At 37.1% G+C, this 19,603-nt stretch overlaps 2 protein-coding genes across 3 annotated transcripts; both read right to left on the bottom strand.

The window, feature by feature from the left end:
* Positions 1–1,140: 1,140 nt before the first annotated feature.
* LOC127984425 (sphingosine-1-phosphate phosphatase 1) lies at positions 1,141–12,414 on the bottom strand. Its single transcript, XM_052587062.1, has 3 exons — positions 11,466–12,414; positions 7,305–7,394; positions 1,141–3,723 (listed from the first exon to the last, which is right to left on the bottom strand). Exons 1-3 carry the CDS (start codon positions 12,144–12,146, stop codon positions 3,172–3,174), a joined length of 1,323 nt encoding a protein of 440 aa, XP_052443022.1. The 5' UTR covers positions 12,147–12,414; the 3' UTR covers positions 1,141–3,171.
* A 1,388-nt stretch (positions 12,415–13,802) lies between these two features.
* Positions 13,803–16,977, bottom strand: snapc1a (small nuclear RNA activating complex, polypeptide 1a). Of its 2 annotated transcripts, none has more exons than XM_052587064.1 (11): positions 16,808–16,977; positions 16,589–16,727; positions 15,843–16,002; positions 15,585–15,725; positions 15,401–15,505; positions 15,146–15,286; positions 15,001–15,048; positions 14,625–14,687; positions 14,264–14,396; positions 14,086–14,145; positions 13,803–13,996 (listed from the first exon to the last, which is right to left on the bottom strand). In XM_052587064.1, the coding sequence occupies exons 1-11, from the start codon at positions 16,815–16,817 to the stop codon at positions 13,962–13,964; spliced, it is 1,035 nt and encodes a 344-aa protein (XP_052443024.1). In that variant the 5' UTR covers positions 16,818–16,977; the 3' UTR covers positions 13,803–13,961. The 2 variants fall into 2 exon arrangements, with proteins under 2 accessions (XP_052443024.1, XP_052443023.1); XM_052587063.1 differs by having other exon boundaries at positions 15,843–16,005; positions 16,808–16,970.
* Positions 16,978–19,603: the final 2,626 nt, after the last annotated feature.

Here is a 19,603-nt window from a genome sequence, read left to right as displayed (position 1 = left end):
GCATTTACACTGCGCGCATAAGTGTGCTCTAGTTTTGCTGCTATTAAAGCCACAGTGCATTTTACTTGATCAAAATTGACCAGATAAAAATAAAAAATAACACATTTCAACATAAATTATATATATGGAAGGGTACGGGTTCGAGTAACTGATTCAAAATTGCATCACTAAGGACTTTTGTAGATCATCTTCTATAAATATCAGTTCTTAAAAGATTTTGCAGTGAACTACACCATTTCAATGTAAGTGCATTAACGTGTCAATTTTCAGTACTTGAGAGTTCACGGAGAATCCATTCCACTGTTCTCCGCGGTGTACTTTGTATGTTCAATCACATGATGGCGATAGAGTACCTTATCTTTGTTCCTGCCATTCTCAGCGAAGATTCCTTCTCAGTGCGAGATGATCAAGTATTATATGTTTGATAAAATACGAACACAGTTCAACATTATTCCCGGGGAAATGACTAATAAAATGTCTTTTATCATTTTATTCAGGTAGGCCTACTACTGTTTTAAAAGTATAAATGTTCCATGTAGTCCATAAATTATTGTTAGGTCATAAAACTGCATACATTTTTTTTTTAGATTTGGGGAAAGAGTCACTTAAAGTAGTTTTAGAGCAAGCACAACATGTACCACTACTAGACACTGATGTCCAGCTTTTATGTCAGCTATCCTCCGAATAGATTTTTTTATTCTGCAGTGAATGTGGGAAGAAAAAAAAACAGTTAAGCTAATATAAGGCAGTACACAGAGCCGAAATATGTGTTATGTACAATTAGCTTTTGTGTGGTAAAATCTGAATAGTAGGAAATAAGCAAGGGCCTCTTGCACTTACACAGTGGGTTAAAATCATTACATCATGCAGAAAGTAGACCTTTGTCCAAAGAGCTGACAAATTGAGAAATGAGTATGTGTGCCTCTGAATCTTGCTGGATCAAGAGATCACGAGCACACACTTGCACTGATAAGAGGAAACACTGCAAGCCAAGCATTTAGTTAGTCGTAAACAAAGTTATTTTTACAAACATAATGCTGTAATACAAAATGTCATACTCACTAGTGATCGCTTTGTAATGTAGTCATTTTAATAAAAAAATAATAATTCCACAGGACAAGAACACAAATACAGTGGTAATTCATAGTTTTTTTTTTTATTCACGGTAATAAGAACAGAAAAATGGCAAGAACATTACAGATACACTACATGTGTGAGTTTAGATGACCATGAAAGGCTCAAAGTTCAGCACAGGTAAGCTGTACAAGCTTCATTTATAATGCATTTCCTTGCAGGAAACCCTAAAACACCATCCAGCCGTCTGCCACTTCAGCTCAGAGCACTGTCAAATAAAGCAGCTTATTCAGTTATGGCACATTTACTATATGCACAACTGAATATGCACAACCGTTTCCTTTCTTTACACTGGTGCACAGATAAATTTAATAAATTCCACTTTTAGTACATTAAACCAATCCGTAAATACACATGCATGTAAGGTGGAAAAAAAGTTAAAAGAAAAGCCTTCAATTGCATAAACTATGAACAAATAAACACTGTAGATGCATGATAATATTTGCACCATCAAAATGGTTTACAGAGAGACAGCTGTGGCGTCTTGTGTCTAGTTGGAGGATATAGTTGCCCTGAAAAATAAGGATGCAAGGCACTGGGGTTTCTGAGCAATTAATGTTTATCAGAGATCTGGCTTCACAACATTTCCTTGTGAACCTAAACACACCAACAAAAACAGAGTACTAGTTTAAAGATACAACATCAACTACCTAGCTTAATACTGACAATCAGAAAATTGAAGAACAGTGAATTCAGACAATTGGACAAAGCAAGGAAGTTCAGTCATTCCATTAAATAAAGTCACACTGAGTGAGTTCCTGGAGAAAGATTTAAACACATCTTTATTAGACTATTAAAATGTAGTTAACGGTTTTAAAAAAAAGTGATTGTTCTCTTAAAAAAAAAAAATTATTCACCCTCATGTCATTCCAAATCTGATATACACAAAGATTATATAAAAAAAAGTTTTAACTGTCTTTAACAGTATAATTAAAATCCATTTTATTTTTAGACAAACAGGTTTGAAACATGAAGGTAAGTAAATTCTGAATTTCGATTTTTGGGTGAACTGTCCCTTTAAAAAAAAATGAGAAACAGAAATATAAAAAAAAACACTTGAGCTATTCACTCGCTGCATAAATTTTACCCTCTGTAATCATTTTTAAAAACATATCTGACGCATATAAATAATACATTGATAAAGACAATGTTAAAGATATGCTGCATTCATATTCAGAGCGGCCTTTTTCTGGCTTGAATTTCCTGAAGATGTGTTACTCTGAAACCCATGTATACAGCATTCATACTGACAGAAAGTTCCCTCCCCTCATTCTCTCAATGCATTGCTGCTTATTGTTAGGCGTGAACTCAACCGGTTTATAGATAAGAACAACTTTCTACACCTCTCAGATTTAAGAGTGTCGTTCCTGAACCACTGAATGAACCATTAGGGCCACAGCACTGATCTGGAGTGGACCCTCTGAGAAGAGAAACAAGCCTTAGGAAGAACACAGAATTACAAAATGTTATGAGAACGAGCCCTTGAGGGAAAACCATGACAAGGATACAAATGTCTGACAAGGGTGTTCACACAGGTTAGTTTGCTTCAGAAAGATGAAAACACACAGGAAGGACCGCAGACTGAGCCAAAATCTAGTTGAGTGAAAGAAAGCACAAGGGTCCAGGATGGGTGGGTGTAAGTCTGCTGAAGGAAATAACTGAAGACAAATGTAGGAAACATCGGAAACCTTTTTGAGAATGGCTATAAACCTTGCTGTTCAAGAGAACAGGTCCTCTGAAGATCATGACGTCACACGCACTCACTTTCAAGAAAAACAGCCCACCGATGGCAACAAAAACCCTGTTCAAATTTATCAGTTCCATAAAAACTGTAAACAAAACAAAAACAAAAAAGTGAAATAAATTAGCATGGAAGTGGAGCTGTTGAAATTATCAAAATCATCAACATCATACGTGTTTGCAACTAAATATTTGTTGGTTTTGACTATAACTGGAGACCTTCACTAGTCCAGGTAATGTATAGGTTAAGCTAGGATAAAAACCGGATAATAGCAAGGCTGAACGGAGAGATTTTCTTCAGGATAAGCCAAGGAAGCCAAAGAGAAGTGGCACCAGGAAAACGCAGCAGTAAGCCACTGTGCCGTAGACCATGTACCGGTACGCCAGTTCCACGTGTGCGTGTTGTCTAGCCTGCCGCACGTCATCCGAAGGCACGCCAAAGATCCTGCAGGCCAGCGGGATCGCCACTGCCTTCATAGAAGCCCTGACGGCTAGAAGCACGGCCACTCCTACCAGGAGCCGCAAGATGGAGCGGCTCAGCAAGGCCCCGTCGATCAGGGGCAGGGTGAGCGGGAGAGCTTCTTCGGGGGGATCTGGCTGCAGACCCACTTGGTGGTTCAGGCGGGATGCCAACGCAGCTCCAACAGCTGTGGCCAACGCTTGGGCCGTGTCACCACGGGAGGTGCTCCATGAGTCCAGCGAGAAGGCCACCAAGCTGAAGCCAACATGCACAAGCAGGACAACCAGAGGGGCGTAGCTGTGGGACAGGTAGAACGTGTCGATGTCATGCAGCATGGGTTGAAGGAACGTCAGGATGAGCACACTGTAGAGGAAGCCTGTGATCACCTCCTGTGAAGATGAAGGAGCAAACTTATTAGATTGAAAGATTCTGAATGCCGTGATCATTGAGTACCTTCATGTCATTTCCAAACCCATAAGACCTTCAAAATACAAAATTAAGACATTTTTAATGATACAGTTTCTGTCCCGCAACTTCTTGTTTCACATAGATTCATTTTATACCACCATCATAAGTTTGTCAACTTTCAATGAAGAGAGTATATTCAATGAATATCCTCATTTGTGTTTCAAAGATTAACCAAAGTCTTAAAGGTTGGGAGCAAGCAGTTTTCAGACAAATTGGCATTTAAATTCTCATCGGTTTATCCCCTACTGGCCAGGCAAATACATGTAGTTTACTGAAAACAGGTGTTGATTGGCACAAGAAAGGTGGTGTTCATGCATCAGTGATCTGTATTCACAGTGTATGAGTCATTATGGAAACAGGGCCAAGTTGTGTATAGAAATAACAAAAACATTCACACTGAAATAAAACGTTGCAATGCATTTATTAGCTGTACAGTGAGTCCACTAATGTAGGGCATGGTTACCATGTCAGAACTGACCTGAGAACAGGCTGGAAGAATATGGCACATAGACCTGATAAAGAGGTGTCATTAATGTATGTTTTCATATACTTCAGCTGCCTTTGTGTGTGGCACAAAAATATTGTTCAGGGGATCTCTCCATTTATGTTAAATTTCACAGACAGCAGATGTTCAAAGTCTAAGCTTCCGGCTCACCTTTTTCTAACACTGCAGCCTTGATGAACATTAGGAACTGGTTTTGTAACATTCTTCCTTCAAACTTAGTTCTTGGACATTTTATGTTGATTTGTTAAGAACTTTATGTAATAAATATTTAAAAAAATTACTCATGACCATTACCAACCCATATAATGTCCTTTTTTCAATGGAACACAGGTGAATTTGTGAAGAAGTTTCTGCTCACTCTTTTCAATAAAAGCGAATGGTTTACAATCTTCAAAAATAATGCAAAGGTACCACAAAAGTGGTCTATGTAACTCATCTGTTGTATTCCAGACTATCTGAAGTCATACGATAGCTTTGTGTGAGGAACAGACTGATCATTCATTCATTATTTACAGGAAATCTCGTTTGCATCCCAATTAAGCAGAAGAATTGTTTTCATTCAATAAAATAAAAATAAAGTTTTTTGAGGATCGTGTGACACTGAAAAATTGAGTATTGGCTGCTAGAAATTCAGCTTTGCCAACACAAAAGGAATTGCATTTAAAATTACATTAAAATATAAAAACAATTATTTTAAACTGTAATATAATTTCACATTTGGAACACTTTGTGGACACCTTTAGAGTGCCTCATATTTGCTTGACAGCCTCAGTTTCATTATATAGGAATCATAGAGTGGCTAGAATATTCTTCACATCTGTTTTATTGTTCCACTGAAGAAAGTAAGTCACACGCGTCTGGAGTGGCGTGAGGCAGTTCAGTAAATGATCCTTGTCATCTAATCTTGTGTGAGGCACATTCAAGGACAAGGTTAACAGAAGATTAGAGCCTGACTTTGGACATCTCACGAGAACACTACAATCTGATTGTCTGTATAAAATACACTCATGCTTTTATACACTTAAAAATAGGTAAAAGGTCAAAGAATCCTGCAGAGTCTGCAGTAGGAAATGCCTCATCATAAACCATCCACATAGTCATGACAAGAAGCCGGTCTCTTCAGTTAGATCTGACAGATGTGTATAGCCTGTTCGGCCGGTCCATGTCTATTTTATACATGTACACACGCTGCTCCATGTACTGCAAGCCAAAGTGCTCCGACTCTTTCCAGAAGTCTCTTTAACACATTCCCACTGCACACCTGCTCTAGTCCTTCCCTCGATTTCAGATTTTTACATTCCTTGGCAACATTCACACAAATAGTAATATTTTTAGCAAATTTTTTGGACTTTCAATTTCAAGTTTCTAACATACCGTTTAGTATATTAATAATAAAATATTTTATTATTTAGGGTTAATTCAGGATAACTGGAAAAAAAAAAATTCCCAGCGTGTCTAAATTCACCCGAATTCACGCTCTATAACATTTTAAACGTAGACTTAAAAAAGGGATAGTTTAATAAACCTCATTGGCTCCCCCTTATCAGGCAAACATATTTTTGAGCTTCCACAAGAACTGATGAGTTTTGTTCTTGTGCAACACATACAGTCGGAGCTTATCATATTTAATGAGTTATATGAACCTTTTGACCTGTCAAAGTTCTGGTTGCAAGACTTTCACTAGAAGGACAGAAATCTCAGGTTTCATTTAAAATATTTAATTTGTATTTTAAAGATAAAGTATTATTGGTTTGGAATTGCATAAAAACAAAGATGCTGAGATATAATGCAATCACCAAAGACCTCCCTCTGCATGAGTATACCACCAACAACTAAAATTAATTTACTTTTTTTTTTTTTTATTGACAGCCCGTTTTTAAACATTTTAGACATGAGCTATAATATTTTTATGACGGCCATTTATAAACATACTTTTGCTGAAAAACAATAGCGCACAAATGACTGATTTGTTAATAATTTAACGGTCTCCAAGATACACTCTCAATTTTGACAGGATAACTGTACCTTGACATATTTACATTTGCACAATTTGCAATAACATCCATTAAAAAAAAAATGCATGTGGTCAATGAACCACTTAAGACATGGTGGCGAAAGCGGACTGGCCCGATAGGACCAGTGACCATACAACATTGAGCCCTGGTCCACAGACATTCACACAGAGCACTTTGACTACCTAAATCATTGGGTGTGCAGATTTCCTCAAAGATGATTCAGCCACCTTCATCGAGAGCACAGCTTTAAACTAACAAGGTTTCCATCACCTAGGCAACCAGCATCTGCTTTCTAAATCTGTCTGCTCCCACTAACAGCATTTAAACCGATAGAGAGACACAGCCTCTGCAAAAAAAATAACAAGTCAACGGTAACTGTTACTTCATGTGCAACCTTCAGCACTGATGACTAACACACAACATGTCAATCTTGATGACTAATGCACAGCTTGTGTTTCAAATTGTATATCGGCCTCGGTCTGCTCAACACATAAAAATGTAAATGATCACCACTGGCTCATACAAGCCCAGCGGAAGCAGTTATCCAATCAGGGATCTTCTGTGAGGAAAAGCAAAACAGATGAGCATTAGAAGATCAGAGGATACAGAGGCAGCTGTGATGTCTCTCACTGGTTTGTTTCTTTACTGACAGGAGAGGGTTGCAAAAGACTAAAGCAGCATATATTAGACTTTTTCTTGAACTGCTCCAAAATCCTTAGTCACAAAGCTGCAAAGTGAGAAATACAGTTCCTCAACTCTGAAAGCTGTGGAGAGCTGAAGGTGCCTGTACTGCATAAAACATATTAATATGCTCTGAATAAACATTATACACAGCTACTAGTGCAACAAACTTAAGATTGAGCTTATTAATGGGTTCTTACATCCACAAACGAAAACGGTCATAATTTACTCACCTCAAGGTGTTGATGCACTGGTTAAAGGCAATGAGAAAGAATGATTAAATGTGATGAATGTTACTCACCAGGACAGAGTGCATGCCCATATAAATCCTGCTGATGCACACAAGGACACTCCAGAACAGAGCGATGCTCAGTCCAAACATGAACGGGTACTGTTGAACACAGAAGGGAAAGACTTGTGAGGACCTGGAGTACAATAGGTAGTAAAGTCAATTCTTAAAATCAGTCAAAACCAGGGTTATAAGCTAAAACGAACACCATAAAAGAGAAATGAAGAAAACTGTTGGTAAAATAGATATTTTTACATTAAAAAAAAAGTTATAATTTTTTTTAACCTGATGTACTAAAATAACAAATACAATTATGTTATTAAATTCTGTACAATCATATTTACAAGGGAAAATAAACTGAAAACAAAAAGTTGTTTTAAAGACAAATACCTTAATTCAGCAAAGATGAAAGAAAATATTAAGTAGCACGGCTGTTTTTAACATTAATGAATCTCTTGAGCAGAAAATAATCATATTAGAATAATTTCTGAAAGATCATGCGTCACTGAAGGCTAGAGTAGAGTAATGAGGCTGAAAATTCAGCTTAGACATCCGCAAATTACATAAAATCAAGAATGAGTCTATTTAAACTGTAGTAATACTTCACAATAATACATTAGTTTCTACTGTTTTAAAAACAAAAAAACAAATGCAGCCTTCACTCTTAAAAATCAAGGTGCTTCACGATGCCATTGCTTTTTGTCTAAATGGTTCCATTAAAGAACCTTCAACATCTGAAGAACCGTTCTGTTTGACAAAAGGTTCTTTGTGGTGAAAGGTTCTTCAGATTACAAAAAGGTAAGAAAGATGGTTCTATAAAGAACCTTTGACTGAATGGTTCTTTGTGGAACCAAAAGTGGTTCTTCTATGGCTTCGCTTGAAGAACCTTTTGAAGCACCTATATTTTAAAGAGTGTTGGTGAGCATAATTTCAAAATCTTACCAACCCAAAACTTTTTCCATGCCAAAGAGAAGGCTGAACAAACTGCTTACAACAGGGGTCAAAACCATACCAAACAACTTACAATTCACATAATGATCAACCACAAGTTAAGCAACAGAATCAGGACAGAGTGGACCAGAAATGCCTTACGAGTCCATCAAGGATTGAGACCACCAGGCTGTTAATGTAAATTCATATGTTTGATGAATTCCTGAACATACTCTAATACTTTAAGAGGCAGACCAAGAGCAGCTGCAAGAGTCGTGGATCGAAGTAGCTGCTGATCTGCAGAAATGCCTCTGGATTTCTCATTCAGACAACAGATCTGTTCGTTTTTGGCATTCAGTTGAATTTTCCTGTGCTCATGTATTTATTCACTCCAGTAGTCTGAGCAATATACCAGTACCTCCCACAATCCCATCTACATTGACGACTCTGTGTGCAAGTTAAAAATTTGAGCTGACTTGACCTCACTGGTTCGCCAGCAGCTTCCAAAATAAATCATTAATGCAAATTTTCCATTTTCCTTTTTTTTTTTTTTATAAAGAGCTATGGTTAAAGAAGAGGAAATATGTTTGAGGCTATTGTTCCTAGTTTCCTGCTAAATTAAAGAGGATATGAGAGCAAGAAAAAAAAAATATAGGGACTGAGTTCGGTTTTCTACACAAACAGCTGGATAAGACTTTCAGTCTTAAACAGGTACATGGCACATTACGGTCAGTTTCTGCTGACTTCAAAACAAAACAAAAAAACTGCAAGGGAAAAAATGAACTAGAACTGACTTCTTATTCATTTGTTCTCAGCAGTTTTTCTATGAGAACCTGTCAAAAACCGAACACTAAAAGCTTTCTATAGAACTAGATCAGATCCCTGTTTTATATAATGGGTGTATCAAATTGGGTGTATCAGTTATCATAATAAGCAATACAACAACTTCTAACTATATGCTAATTGTTGTCAAAAGTAATAGTTTTTGGCTCCAACAAGCATATGATACAGATAAACCTGCAGAGAAATCCATATTTATGAATACACTGCACTGTATAAACCATTAGTGATTAAACAACAAATCCTATATATTTTGCACACAAAATAAAATAAAATAAATACTTTTTATTGAGATTAATGTCCTGTCTGGGAATGTTTTTACTAGGAACCTTGATTTCCAGATGAGTTAGTTCTACAATAACATGGAAAAGTAAAACTATTTTTCCAATGGATGCAACAGACTACTGAGGACAGATGACATTTGAGATCTGAAAATCAATATTTGAGCATCAGTGTATGGAATTTTAAAGGAAGGGCAATCATTCTAACAGGTCAACATTGAATTGGATGAACTTCACACAGTACAGGCAAATGAAGTGAATTAGTACAGAAACTAAAAACATAGCACTTCCCCTAAAGAGAAACAGCTTACTACAGTACTTTTTGATGCTCAAGTCGTAGTCATCTTTCAAGTAAGTTTTTGAGAACAAAGCATTAGGAATAAGCCTCAAATATTATGTTTAATTACATATGCATACAAGTAGACAGTGCTTCATAATGGAGAGACTAAAGATACCTTAATCTATGAACTGTTTAAATAGCTAAACAACATTACTTACTTACTGTATGTATATAGAGAATACAAATCCTTTACATTCTTGCCTTTTAAATCTTAAGGGTAGTTGATGTAATCAGTGGGATCTTGACTCAGGTAAAGTATTCTGTTGTTTCTTTGTTTTAATGTCCTAATGAAGAAAGTTCTGTTACACTTTATTTTCAATGAATGAGATCATTAAACAACTCTTCTGCTATGAGCAGGTGAAGCATGATGCCAGAACACATCCTCATCCCACCCCCCTGTACTTAAACTGACAAATTCACAACTAATTAACAAACAACAAAATTATTTAACCATCAGTGCATTTTTGTAGCATTTCTGTCATTCTTGAGCAAAACTTTGTAAAGAAAATTTGCTTTGAATAAATGAAACATCTAGGTAAACAATGAACTCTCAAAGGCTGGGCATCAGGATGTTATTAGCTTGCTTCTGCATAATAACCGAAATGCTAAAGGAAGGTTGTTTTGATAAGGACAGATGTTCATAATGAATACAGCACGCCCAATACAGCACAGCATGTCTTAACATGTTAGACTTGTATCTTTTTCTACAATACTACCCCTTACTTCATTTAGTACAGCAAAATTGAAAGCATATAATAGCCCTTTCCGCTACTGAAGTAACCATTCAGTTAGTTACTGAAATTGCTTCTTTTTTTTTCACACCAACTTAAAAGTACTGTTGTGCTAAGGGGTGTCCCGAGTTCGAACCCTGACTCAAGGACCTTTCCTGATCCTGTACCCGTCTCTCTCCCCCACTTTGCTTCCGGTCTCATCTATACTGTCCTATAATAATAAAGGCAAAAAAGGAGCAAATATAAATATTTTTAAAAACAAGAATGGCTACTACATAATTTAATCAAATTATATTAGTTTGCTTACAAATATTACATTTTAGTTGAACTATACTAGTAACTAAAAAGGAGTCTAATTGAGTACTCGAACAGGAATAGGTTATACAGTAGCAACTGGAATACAGCTTGATGATAATCGACAGATCCACAAAATTCAATTTTGTAAAATTTTACAATTAGGATCCATTTGTTAACTACATTAGTTAATGATCAAAATTTGAATAATGTATTTTCTTATACATTATTAGTAGTTGTATTCATTAATATAACTTAAGGGACCAGGACAATAAATGGTAAAAAATAAATTATGCATAATTACATGCAAGTAACCCAATCTTAACCATATAGCAAGTACATGTACTGTAGTTAAATAATATCACTCCATACTTAAATGTATAATTGCACTGTAACAAGGGTACCTTAATATAAAGTGTAACCCTATAAACAGTTGTAAACTATTTTCAACAAATCTAACATAGATTGATAAACTCTGCAACAAATGTAGCTCATGTAGGTTAAGGCATCAACTAACTTTGTTACTTCTCACTCTTTGAACAGTGACTAATAGTTAAATTATAAGTGCAACTGGCTAATTGAAAATATACTAATCAATAAGTGCTAATGCATAGCTCGTAATATAAAAACAGATGCTTGTTAGTTCAGGGAGAGACAGACTGCTAAAAACAGACAGAAGGAACACTGTCCACTTGTCTCACGTGTGTACGATTATCGATTGGTTTTGTGTGTGAAGCAGCTCAGGGGTGCATCATACCTGCCACCGGCTGCACGTGAGCAGGAACAGAGAGAAGGGCATCGCGGTGCCGGTCATGGCGTGTGTGGAGGGCATGCTGTACTCCGTGTTGTAGAACACCTCCACTTTGACCACAGGGGGAGAGGCGGGACGGGTCCAGCGGACCAGATCTTTGGTGGACTGCCCGAGGAACAGCACCCAGGCCCACACCACGATCAGCTGCCGGCTCACATAGGGGTCGACGTTCCACATCAAGAAGGGGAAGAACAAAATGAAGAACATCTCGTTGCCCAGCTCGGTACCGACGGTGAAGAGATAGAAGAGAAACCGGTTCTCGATGATGAACTCCTGACCAACATCACCGGTCAATGAGTTCCTGCGTAACGGCTTCACCTTGCCTTTGGAGTCCCTCTTCGTGTCTTGCCCCGAGGGTCTGTGAGCGGGACATTCGTCCTCTTCAACATTTTCAACGGCATTCAAACTCTTTCTCAGCCTTTGGCCCGGAAGTCCGTGTGCTGAGTCTCCACCAGCCGCGCATTGCCCCACGCAAGCACCGTTGACCCCGAGCGTCTCGCCAGACTCGGCTTGTTTTTTAGGGAACGTCCCGCGGACGCCGCAAAATTGCTGGAATCTGGCGACATGGCAAGGATCCTGTAGGTACCGACAAAGGCAGACGAATCTGTGGAGCGCGTCACTTGCCATGGTGAAAGCGAAAGGGCTGAATCAGTATCCCACGCGCTGCTCGAGAGGCTGTCAACAAGCGCGTGCAAAGCTGCACTGAACAATGGCTGGTTATATTGCACGGCGCATAGCTATACAATCCTCGAGTCTTCAACGCACAGGAGACAGTTGTAAAACAGAGTGGCTGTTTGACCGGGAGCTAGGAAGTACCCTTCCGTTATTAAGCAAGGAAGGGCGACAGATGAGGTAGTATGTACGTAGCTGAAGGCGGGGACGCGCACTGGCAGTGACGCACAGTAGGTCCGACTCTTTCTAAACTATGGTCTGCTGGGAATATTTGTTAATATTCACTTATGAAATAACGTTATAGTAACAAGCATGAAACAAGAGGATCAGAAAATGGGCGGAGCTTAGCGCTTTATCGAGAATGAGGAGTTTGAAAAATAAAGCTTAATTAGTTAACTTACTTACTCTGCATAATATATCCAATGGCTGTTAGCGTTTTTGATGTTATTTTCAAGTGTAAATGATTATACAGGACACGTCTGAAGCAGCTTGTTGATGTCGATTTCACGTGGTTCTTGTTACTTTTCTCCGCGCTGGTTAGGCTTCCCCAATCACAGTCATTTTAAAGTAGTGGATGGGAATTTATATAAATAAAAATTATTTCAAAGGGATTGCTACGTATTTATGTTTGTGCGAAAAGAAAATGCACAAATGTTCGGAAATAACCAAGTTAAATCATACGTTTGATGTTTTCAAGATAAACCTCACGAGATTTATGCGAGTTTTCAGTTGAGTAAGCAGTTGAGCGCCCCCAAAAGGTAAACAAAATATTTTGGTGATTATTGTAAAAATGTTGCACAATTTTATAAAAATAAAAAAAAAAAAAAAAGAAAAAGAAAAAAACCTTCATAAATCAAAATGATAAACATATGACGTCAACTTCATGGCTCACTTAATACGTCATTCTATATTTGAACGTATGTCTAGCAGTATAAAATTGAAACTTCACAAGTATCTTAAAGCATGTAACTTATGTATGGACAGAAAATCAATATAAAAGGAAAATTACTTAAGGGACAGTAAAATGTGGGGGGAAGACAACATAACCTAAAAATTATTTATATGCAGAATTTGTTTAATTTCCAACATTTTTGAATACACAGTTGTCGAGGATAGGATGACATTGGTAAAACTGAATCTCATGGGATTTAGATAGACGTGACAAAGTCCACAAAAAGGAACACTATATCAAGACTGGAATCAGGGCTTTCTCATGGAGATTACAACAGTGCTATGACAATGTGGAGCACACCGAAAGACACAGAGGCAGCTTTGTGGTCGGATGAAAGGGGTTCCCCTCACTACAGGACTTCATTTAAACTTTGGGGCTATCATAGGTTATGTCATAGTTGTAGCTATTGTGGGAAAGAGTGGGATCAGTGCTCTACAAAAAAAGAAAATAAAAAGCAGTGACATTGCAAAATTTCTCCACCAGAGGGAGACATTGCTTTGGCCAAACATTTAATAAGTGCAATGTACCACTATGGCTTATTGAAAACATAAAAACCCTTAACCTAAATGTGGGGATTTTTTTTTTAACCCAAATCTAAGCATTCCCTATATGAAAAATGTAACAGCCTAAAAGCAGAAATCAAACCACAAACCCAAAAGCAGGATTGGAGGATCTAATTTTATTTTTATCCAAACCAAAACATAACCAATGCTTTTCACATTCACAGGCTCATATTATTAAATAAAGCACTGTGGAATACATAACGCAATGTCAACTGACACAAATTAATGATTCTGTTCAGAGCTGTATAATTTATTTCACCATTTGAATCTTCTAATGTCTTTACGTTTCACTGAAAGGAAAAAATATATATTTTATTTATCTTAGTATTTATGTAGTAATAAACATTTTTTATTATGATTAATTGAACTATACACTTACATGCGTTCTTGTCTTCCTCCATCACACTCAGAAGCCATTCCTGTGTTTGTTCTGGCTTGCCTTTTAAAGACAAAAGTGAAACAACATAAGACCAGCACCAACCTCTGACCCATAATTTGAACTGGCATTCTCTCAAAAGTTGCTTTATGTCTAAAAGAGGGGTTTAGCCAATTCTCACTTGGTTTGCCAAAGTTTTGCCAGGTTCTGGTCCTGAGGGATGGGGGTCTCCTTTTCGAACCAAACAGGGCTTGATCGATCCCAGAGCCTGACGTGACCATCTCAACTTGTCTGTGGCGCCTAGATTTAATTCCCTTAACACCATGTCCCGAAGCCATGTGAAGGGGAAAAAAAAAAAAGGGGTAACTGTATATAGGTATAAAATGTATGCAGATGATAAACATCTGCATCCTAAAAATGATCTTAAACAGAGCAATTACTTTAAGTACCATCTTCAATAAATACTGAACCCACTAAGTAAACCATGTTTACAGAACTTAAGCAACAAGCATAGCAGCATTTGTTGCAAGAAAATTTCAAACCTTTGACACGTGACCATATGATTTGGACTTGATGGCAGCAAGCATGTCAGCTCTACTGGAGGACTGCAGAAACAATGGCAGTAGTTTTTATTAAATTCAGATGCTACAAATTTAATAACCATATGAAATTCCTTTACTATGAAAGCTTGTTTCAAGTGGGGAACAAAGTCATAGTTGTCTTTTTTATTCTGTACCAGAAACAAAAAAGCACCTGTGGGATATAAACTTTTTCTGATAAAAAAAAATGGCCAAATTGCTAGATAAAAGTTCAAATCTGAGATAAAAAGTTCAAAATTGTGAAAAGAGTCACAGTTTTTATTTTTTCATCCCATGGTGGAAACAAGGTTTCATATTTTTCTGGTGGGGTTTAACGCACCTCCGATTTCTGAGTGGGTTCCTTCTTTGAGTTTTTCTCTTTTTCAGCCTGAGCACAAATGTAATTATAAATAATGCACACTAGTAAGACAAAGTCATACAAACTGGAAAGAGCCGATGCATAGTACTGCAGTTCATCAACTTACTGCAATCTTGTCCTGCCACTGTTGGTACTCAAAAGCACATTTCTGAACTAAATATGTCAGGTTAAGCAGTGTCACTCCCGATGATGATGGCATTGATGATTTCTTCAGCCTCTCATAATGATCATGCACATTTGCAACCTCCTGCATAAAAAAAAAAATGCATCCATTAAATTTCAAATGATTTATATTTCAAGAGACATTATGCAGTGAGAACCGTTTAAACAGGTAATACATTTCACTATAGTAAATACTCACTTCTAGCATTTCAGTGGAAACGAGTTCGGCCACTCTGTTCTTGTGGTCCCGAAACTCTTCATTCACATTATGCTGAATGATGCGTTCACTTGATTCAAAGGTCAGCTGCAAGTCAGTCACATTAGGAGCCTTTTACATGCTTTTGAAAGATATAGCCCTTCACCTCAAAACACAGTCTGCTGACCTTTTGGGGCATGGCGGTGAAACAAAAGGCCTTAGATGACAAAAGCCTTTTAAAGACGTAAACAACATCCAAATGCTGGCAACTTTTTGCATCCGCAATAAGCTTCTTCACATCATACCAGTCCTTCAGAGCAATCCTGATCTGAGTAAATCAGATATATACTCAACTTTATGTTTGTCATATTTAGAAACAGATTGTGGGAAAAGCTGAATCATTGGTCTTGATTGAAAAGTGAGTGAGAATAGAGAAACGGATCACCTTTTCCTTAGGCCAAATACTCTGTGTATTGTAAAAACCATAGATCATATACAGGCCTCCCACCCGAATTTGGAAACTGTATGGGGGAAGAATGTATCTGTAGGCTATGGTGAATGTAAGCCGTGTGAAGGATCTCTTCTCATGGTCAGACTGAGTTCCACTGCTGGGAAAAAGAAATGAGAGTGATTGAAATACTAATTTTCATATTAAATTGAATGGGAACTGTGACTTTCAAGCTCCAAAAATGAAAAAAGCTGCCCAAAATATTCCAGTGACAAGAGACTTCACTTATGCCACATCGGTAAGAGTAACTAAACTCAAGTACTGCAGACAGAATCAGCCTGATCTAGTTTTACTGACTATAGCTCGCCCTCATGTCGTTCCAAACCTTTATGTCTTTCCTTCCTTTGTGGAACATAAAAAGATATTTTGAGAACTACCTCAGTGTTTTATTTTATTTAAATGAGTGATCAACATTCCAGAATTCTTCTAAATATCTTCAATTGTGTTTTAACAGGAGAAAGACAGCTATACGGGTTTGAAATGATGTGAGGGTTAGTAAATGATGACAGAATTACCATTTTTTTGGTTTGGTTTTTTGGTTTCAGTTATTATATGCTAAATTCTCCTTTGTGGAGGGGGGGGAAAAGTTGCACGTCTGAAAAGCCTATTTATAAGCAATAAACTCTTTTAAAATTCCCCCAACTATTACAGTAGTAGTGCAACCCTGTAAAACTGTTACTTACTAAAACACACTAGAGAAGTCCATCTTCCTCCAGATAGCAGAAAACGCCTCATACCGAACCGACTCGGTTTGCTGGAAGCGGCCCAGAAGCTCCTCACAGTCGCTTTTGAACGGAGCCCCGTAATATTCGCACAGCTTCTCTATCCGACAACACACTCACATGAGAGCACAGCACTGATGTCAAGCAACCATATCTGAAATAATATTTACAGTAACTTACTCCGCGACATCACATCGATGCCTCGATCTTTTCTGTTTACAGTCCTCTATCGCACCTTGAATGCTAATTGCCTGTGCACCGGTGCGCGTGGTGATTAAACGAACTAGCAGGTGTTGTGTGCGTGAGCGCGCGTGTAACGTGCCCAAAAACTGTATCTGCAAAAATATATTATATAAAAACATTCGTATAAAAAGACACTCATTGAATTAAACATTAGCAGTGTTGCATTATGCATACTGATAATTAAAATGTTCACTGTTGTAGGCCTGTTGAAGATTGAAGTAGTTGATGAAATAAAGATGTGAATGAAAATAAAATTGTGTGTTCAGAAGGCTTATGAATGCAAATGTGTGTGTGTGTGTGTGTGCGCGCGCGCGCGCTTGTATGGAGGTTCCACCTGTTGTCAGCACTGAAATAGAAAACAGCATATGTATTATAATCTATATATTATATAATAGTACAAAAAGTGATACTTTCATATATTCTAGATTCATTACATGTCAATTAGAAAGTCATCTTAAAATATTAGAATATTTACTTTTGAGTTTGTAAAAACTTGCGGGTATCTCTTGTTCTTTGCAACCACAATAATGGGGAAAACCACTGATTTAGCAGTGGTCCAGAAGACATTGACAGAAGATCATTACCAAAAGGGGTGGCTGTTCACAGAGTGCTGTATCAAAGCATATTAAATGCAAAGTTGACTGTAAGAAACAAATTGGGTAGGAAAAGGTGCACAAGCAACATGGATGACAGCAAGCTTGAGAAAACTGTCAAGCAAAGCAGATTCAAACACTTATGAGAGCTTCACAAGGAGTGAACTGAAGCTGGAGTCAGTGCATTAAGAGTCACTACACTCAGACTTCTTCAGGAAAAGGGCTGCCAAGCCACTTCTGAAACAGAAACAACGTCAGAAGAATCTTACATGAGCTAAGGATAAAAAGAACTGGACTGCTGCACAGTGGTCCAAAGTCCTCTTTTCAGATAAAAGTAAATTTTGCATTTAACTTGGAAATCAAAGGTCTGGATTCAGGAGGAAGCCTGGAGATGCACAGAATCCAAACTGCTTGAAGTCCAGTTTGAAGTTTCTGATGTCTGTGATGATTTGGGTGCTGTGACGTCTGCTGGTGTTGGTCCATTGTGTTTTATCAAGTCCAAAGTCAATGCAGCCGTCTAGCAGGAGATTTTGGAGCACTTTATGCTTCACTCTGCTGACAAGCTTTATGGAGATGCTTATTTCCTTTTTCCAGCAGGAGTTAGCAGCTGCCAAAACCACTTCCAAGTGGTTTGCTGACCATGGTATTTCTGTGGTTGATTGGCCAGCCAACATGCCTGACCTGAACCCCGCACAGAATTTATGGGGTATTTTCAAGAGAAAGATGAGAAACAGTTGATCCAAAAAAAAAAAGAAAAAAAAAACCAGGCGAGCTGAAGACCCAATAGTGCCTCCATAGAGCCACAGGCTGATCGCTTCCATGCCACACCTCACTGATGCTGGAGTTTGTGCTGAAGGAGTCCCAACCAAGTATTGAGTGCATAGATGAACATATAAAGAACTTTAGAAAACATTCTTTTTTGATAATGGATTTCTGACTTTCATAATCAGCAAAATTAAAACTTTTTTATGTTTTACTTTACATGTAATGAATATAGAATATAAAGTTTTTTTTTTTTAAAGAGCTGTACGATATTCATTTTTTTAGATGCACCTGTCTATATATTATATTATGATTTCGTTCCAGCCCTGAATCCTGAACAGAAGTTTTGTGAACTTAAATTCCAAGCAGGAATTTAAAAACAGGTAAACCATTTTTTTTTCAGTATGAGTTGTTAACAATAATAATAATAATACTGATAACAAACCTCAAGAACATCCTTTTAGCGAAATCCCTTTATACACAGAGCCAAAACTTCACTCAGCTTGTCCTCCCACCACAGCTCTTCTCCAAAAAGGGGGTAGAGGGCCATCTCCAAACCTTCTTTCAATTTGTGCATGAAAATTATTTTAGGTTTGTTATAAGCAGGATAGTTCTACTGAGCAAACATACGTTTGTTTTGGGTGCTGAAGGTGCAAAACTATAGAATTAATCACGGATCAGAATGTATTAATTGTGCCAGAAAGTCATTCAGTGTAAAGGCAAGAAACCACCCTTATTATTATATTCTAAAAAAAAATGTGCTTAAATGTGTTTGTGTAATGTGTTTTTAACCGGTTCACTGAAACGAACCGTAAAAAAATGAAAATCAAGTTAAAACACAAGTCTTAGAAAAGCATTCTCTATATTAATGTTGAGTTTGAGTATTTGAAAAACATTTATATCATCAATGACCAAAATTGACTGACAACTCTAAATAAACATTTCATGATATTTAAGTCATGAATATAAATGCTTTTCTTGGGGTTTCCTGTGTTTTTTTATTTGTATTTTTTACAACATTATAAAATTATATTTTATAATTAAATAAAACCTTTTTCGTTCTTTTAAAAAACACAATAAAAAAACAAACAAGTTTTTATTTTAAAACAAAGCTCCTTCAGTCCTTATTTTTTAATGAAATTTTAATTAGAATTACACCAAACTACGTTGCCAATAACTTTTCCACCAACAATTTCAGCCTTTCTTTACAATGTCCAGACAGTTGAACCTGTAACATTAATTCAGATATTAAAAGAAAGTTCACCATGGAAGTCTATTGTCACTATGTTTGAAATGCAACTGAATGTATTCCTGAATAACTTAATAGATCCAGATAAAAAAATAAAGTTTCAGGTCAATTAAACCATACTACACAAAA

This window comes from Carassius gibelio, chromosome B20, assembly GCF_023724105.1.
Source record: "Carassius gibelio isolate Cgi1373 ecotype wild population from Czech Republic chromosome B20, carGib1.2-hapl.c, whole genome shotgun sequence".
Taxonomy (NCBI): Eukaryota; Metazoa; Chordata; class Actinopteri; order Cypriniformes; family Cyprinidae; genus Carassius; species Carassius gibelio.
Note: the sequence above shows the minus strand (reverse complement) of the source record. Positions and strands in the feature narration are given on the sequence as shown.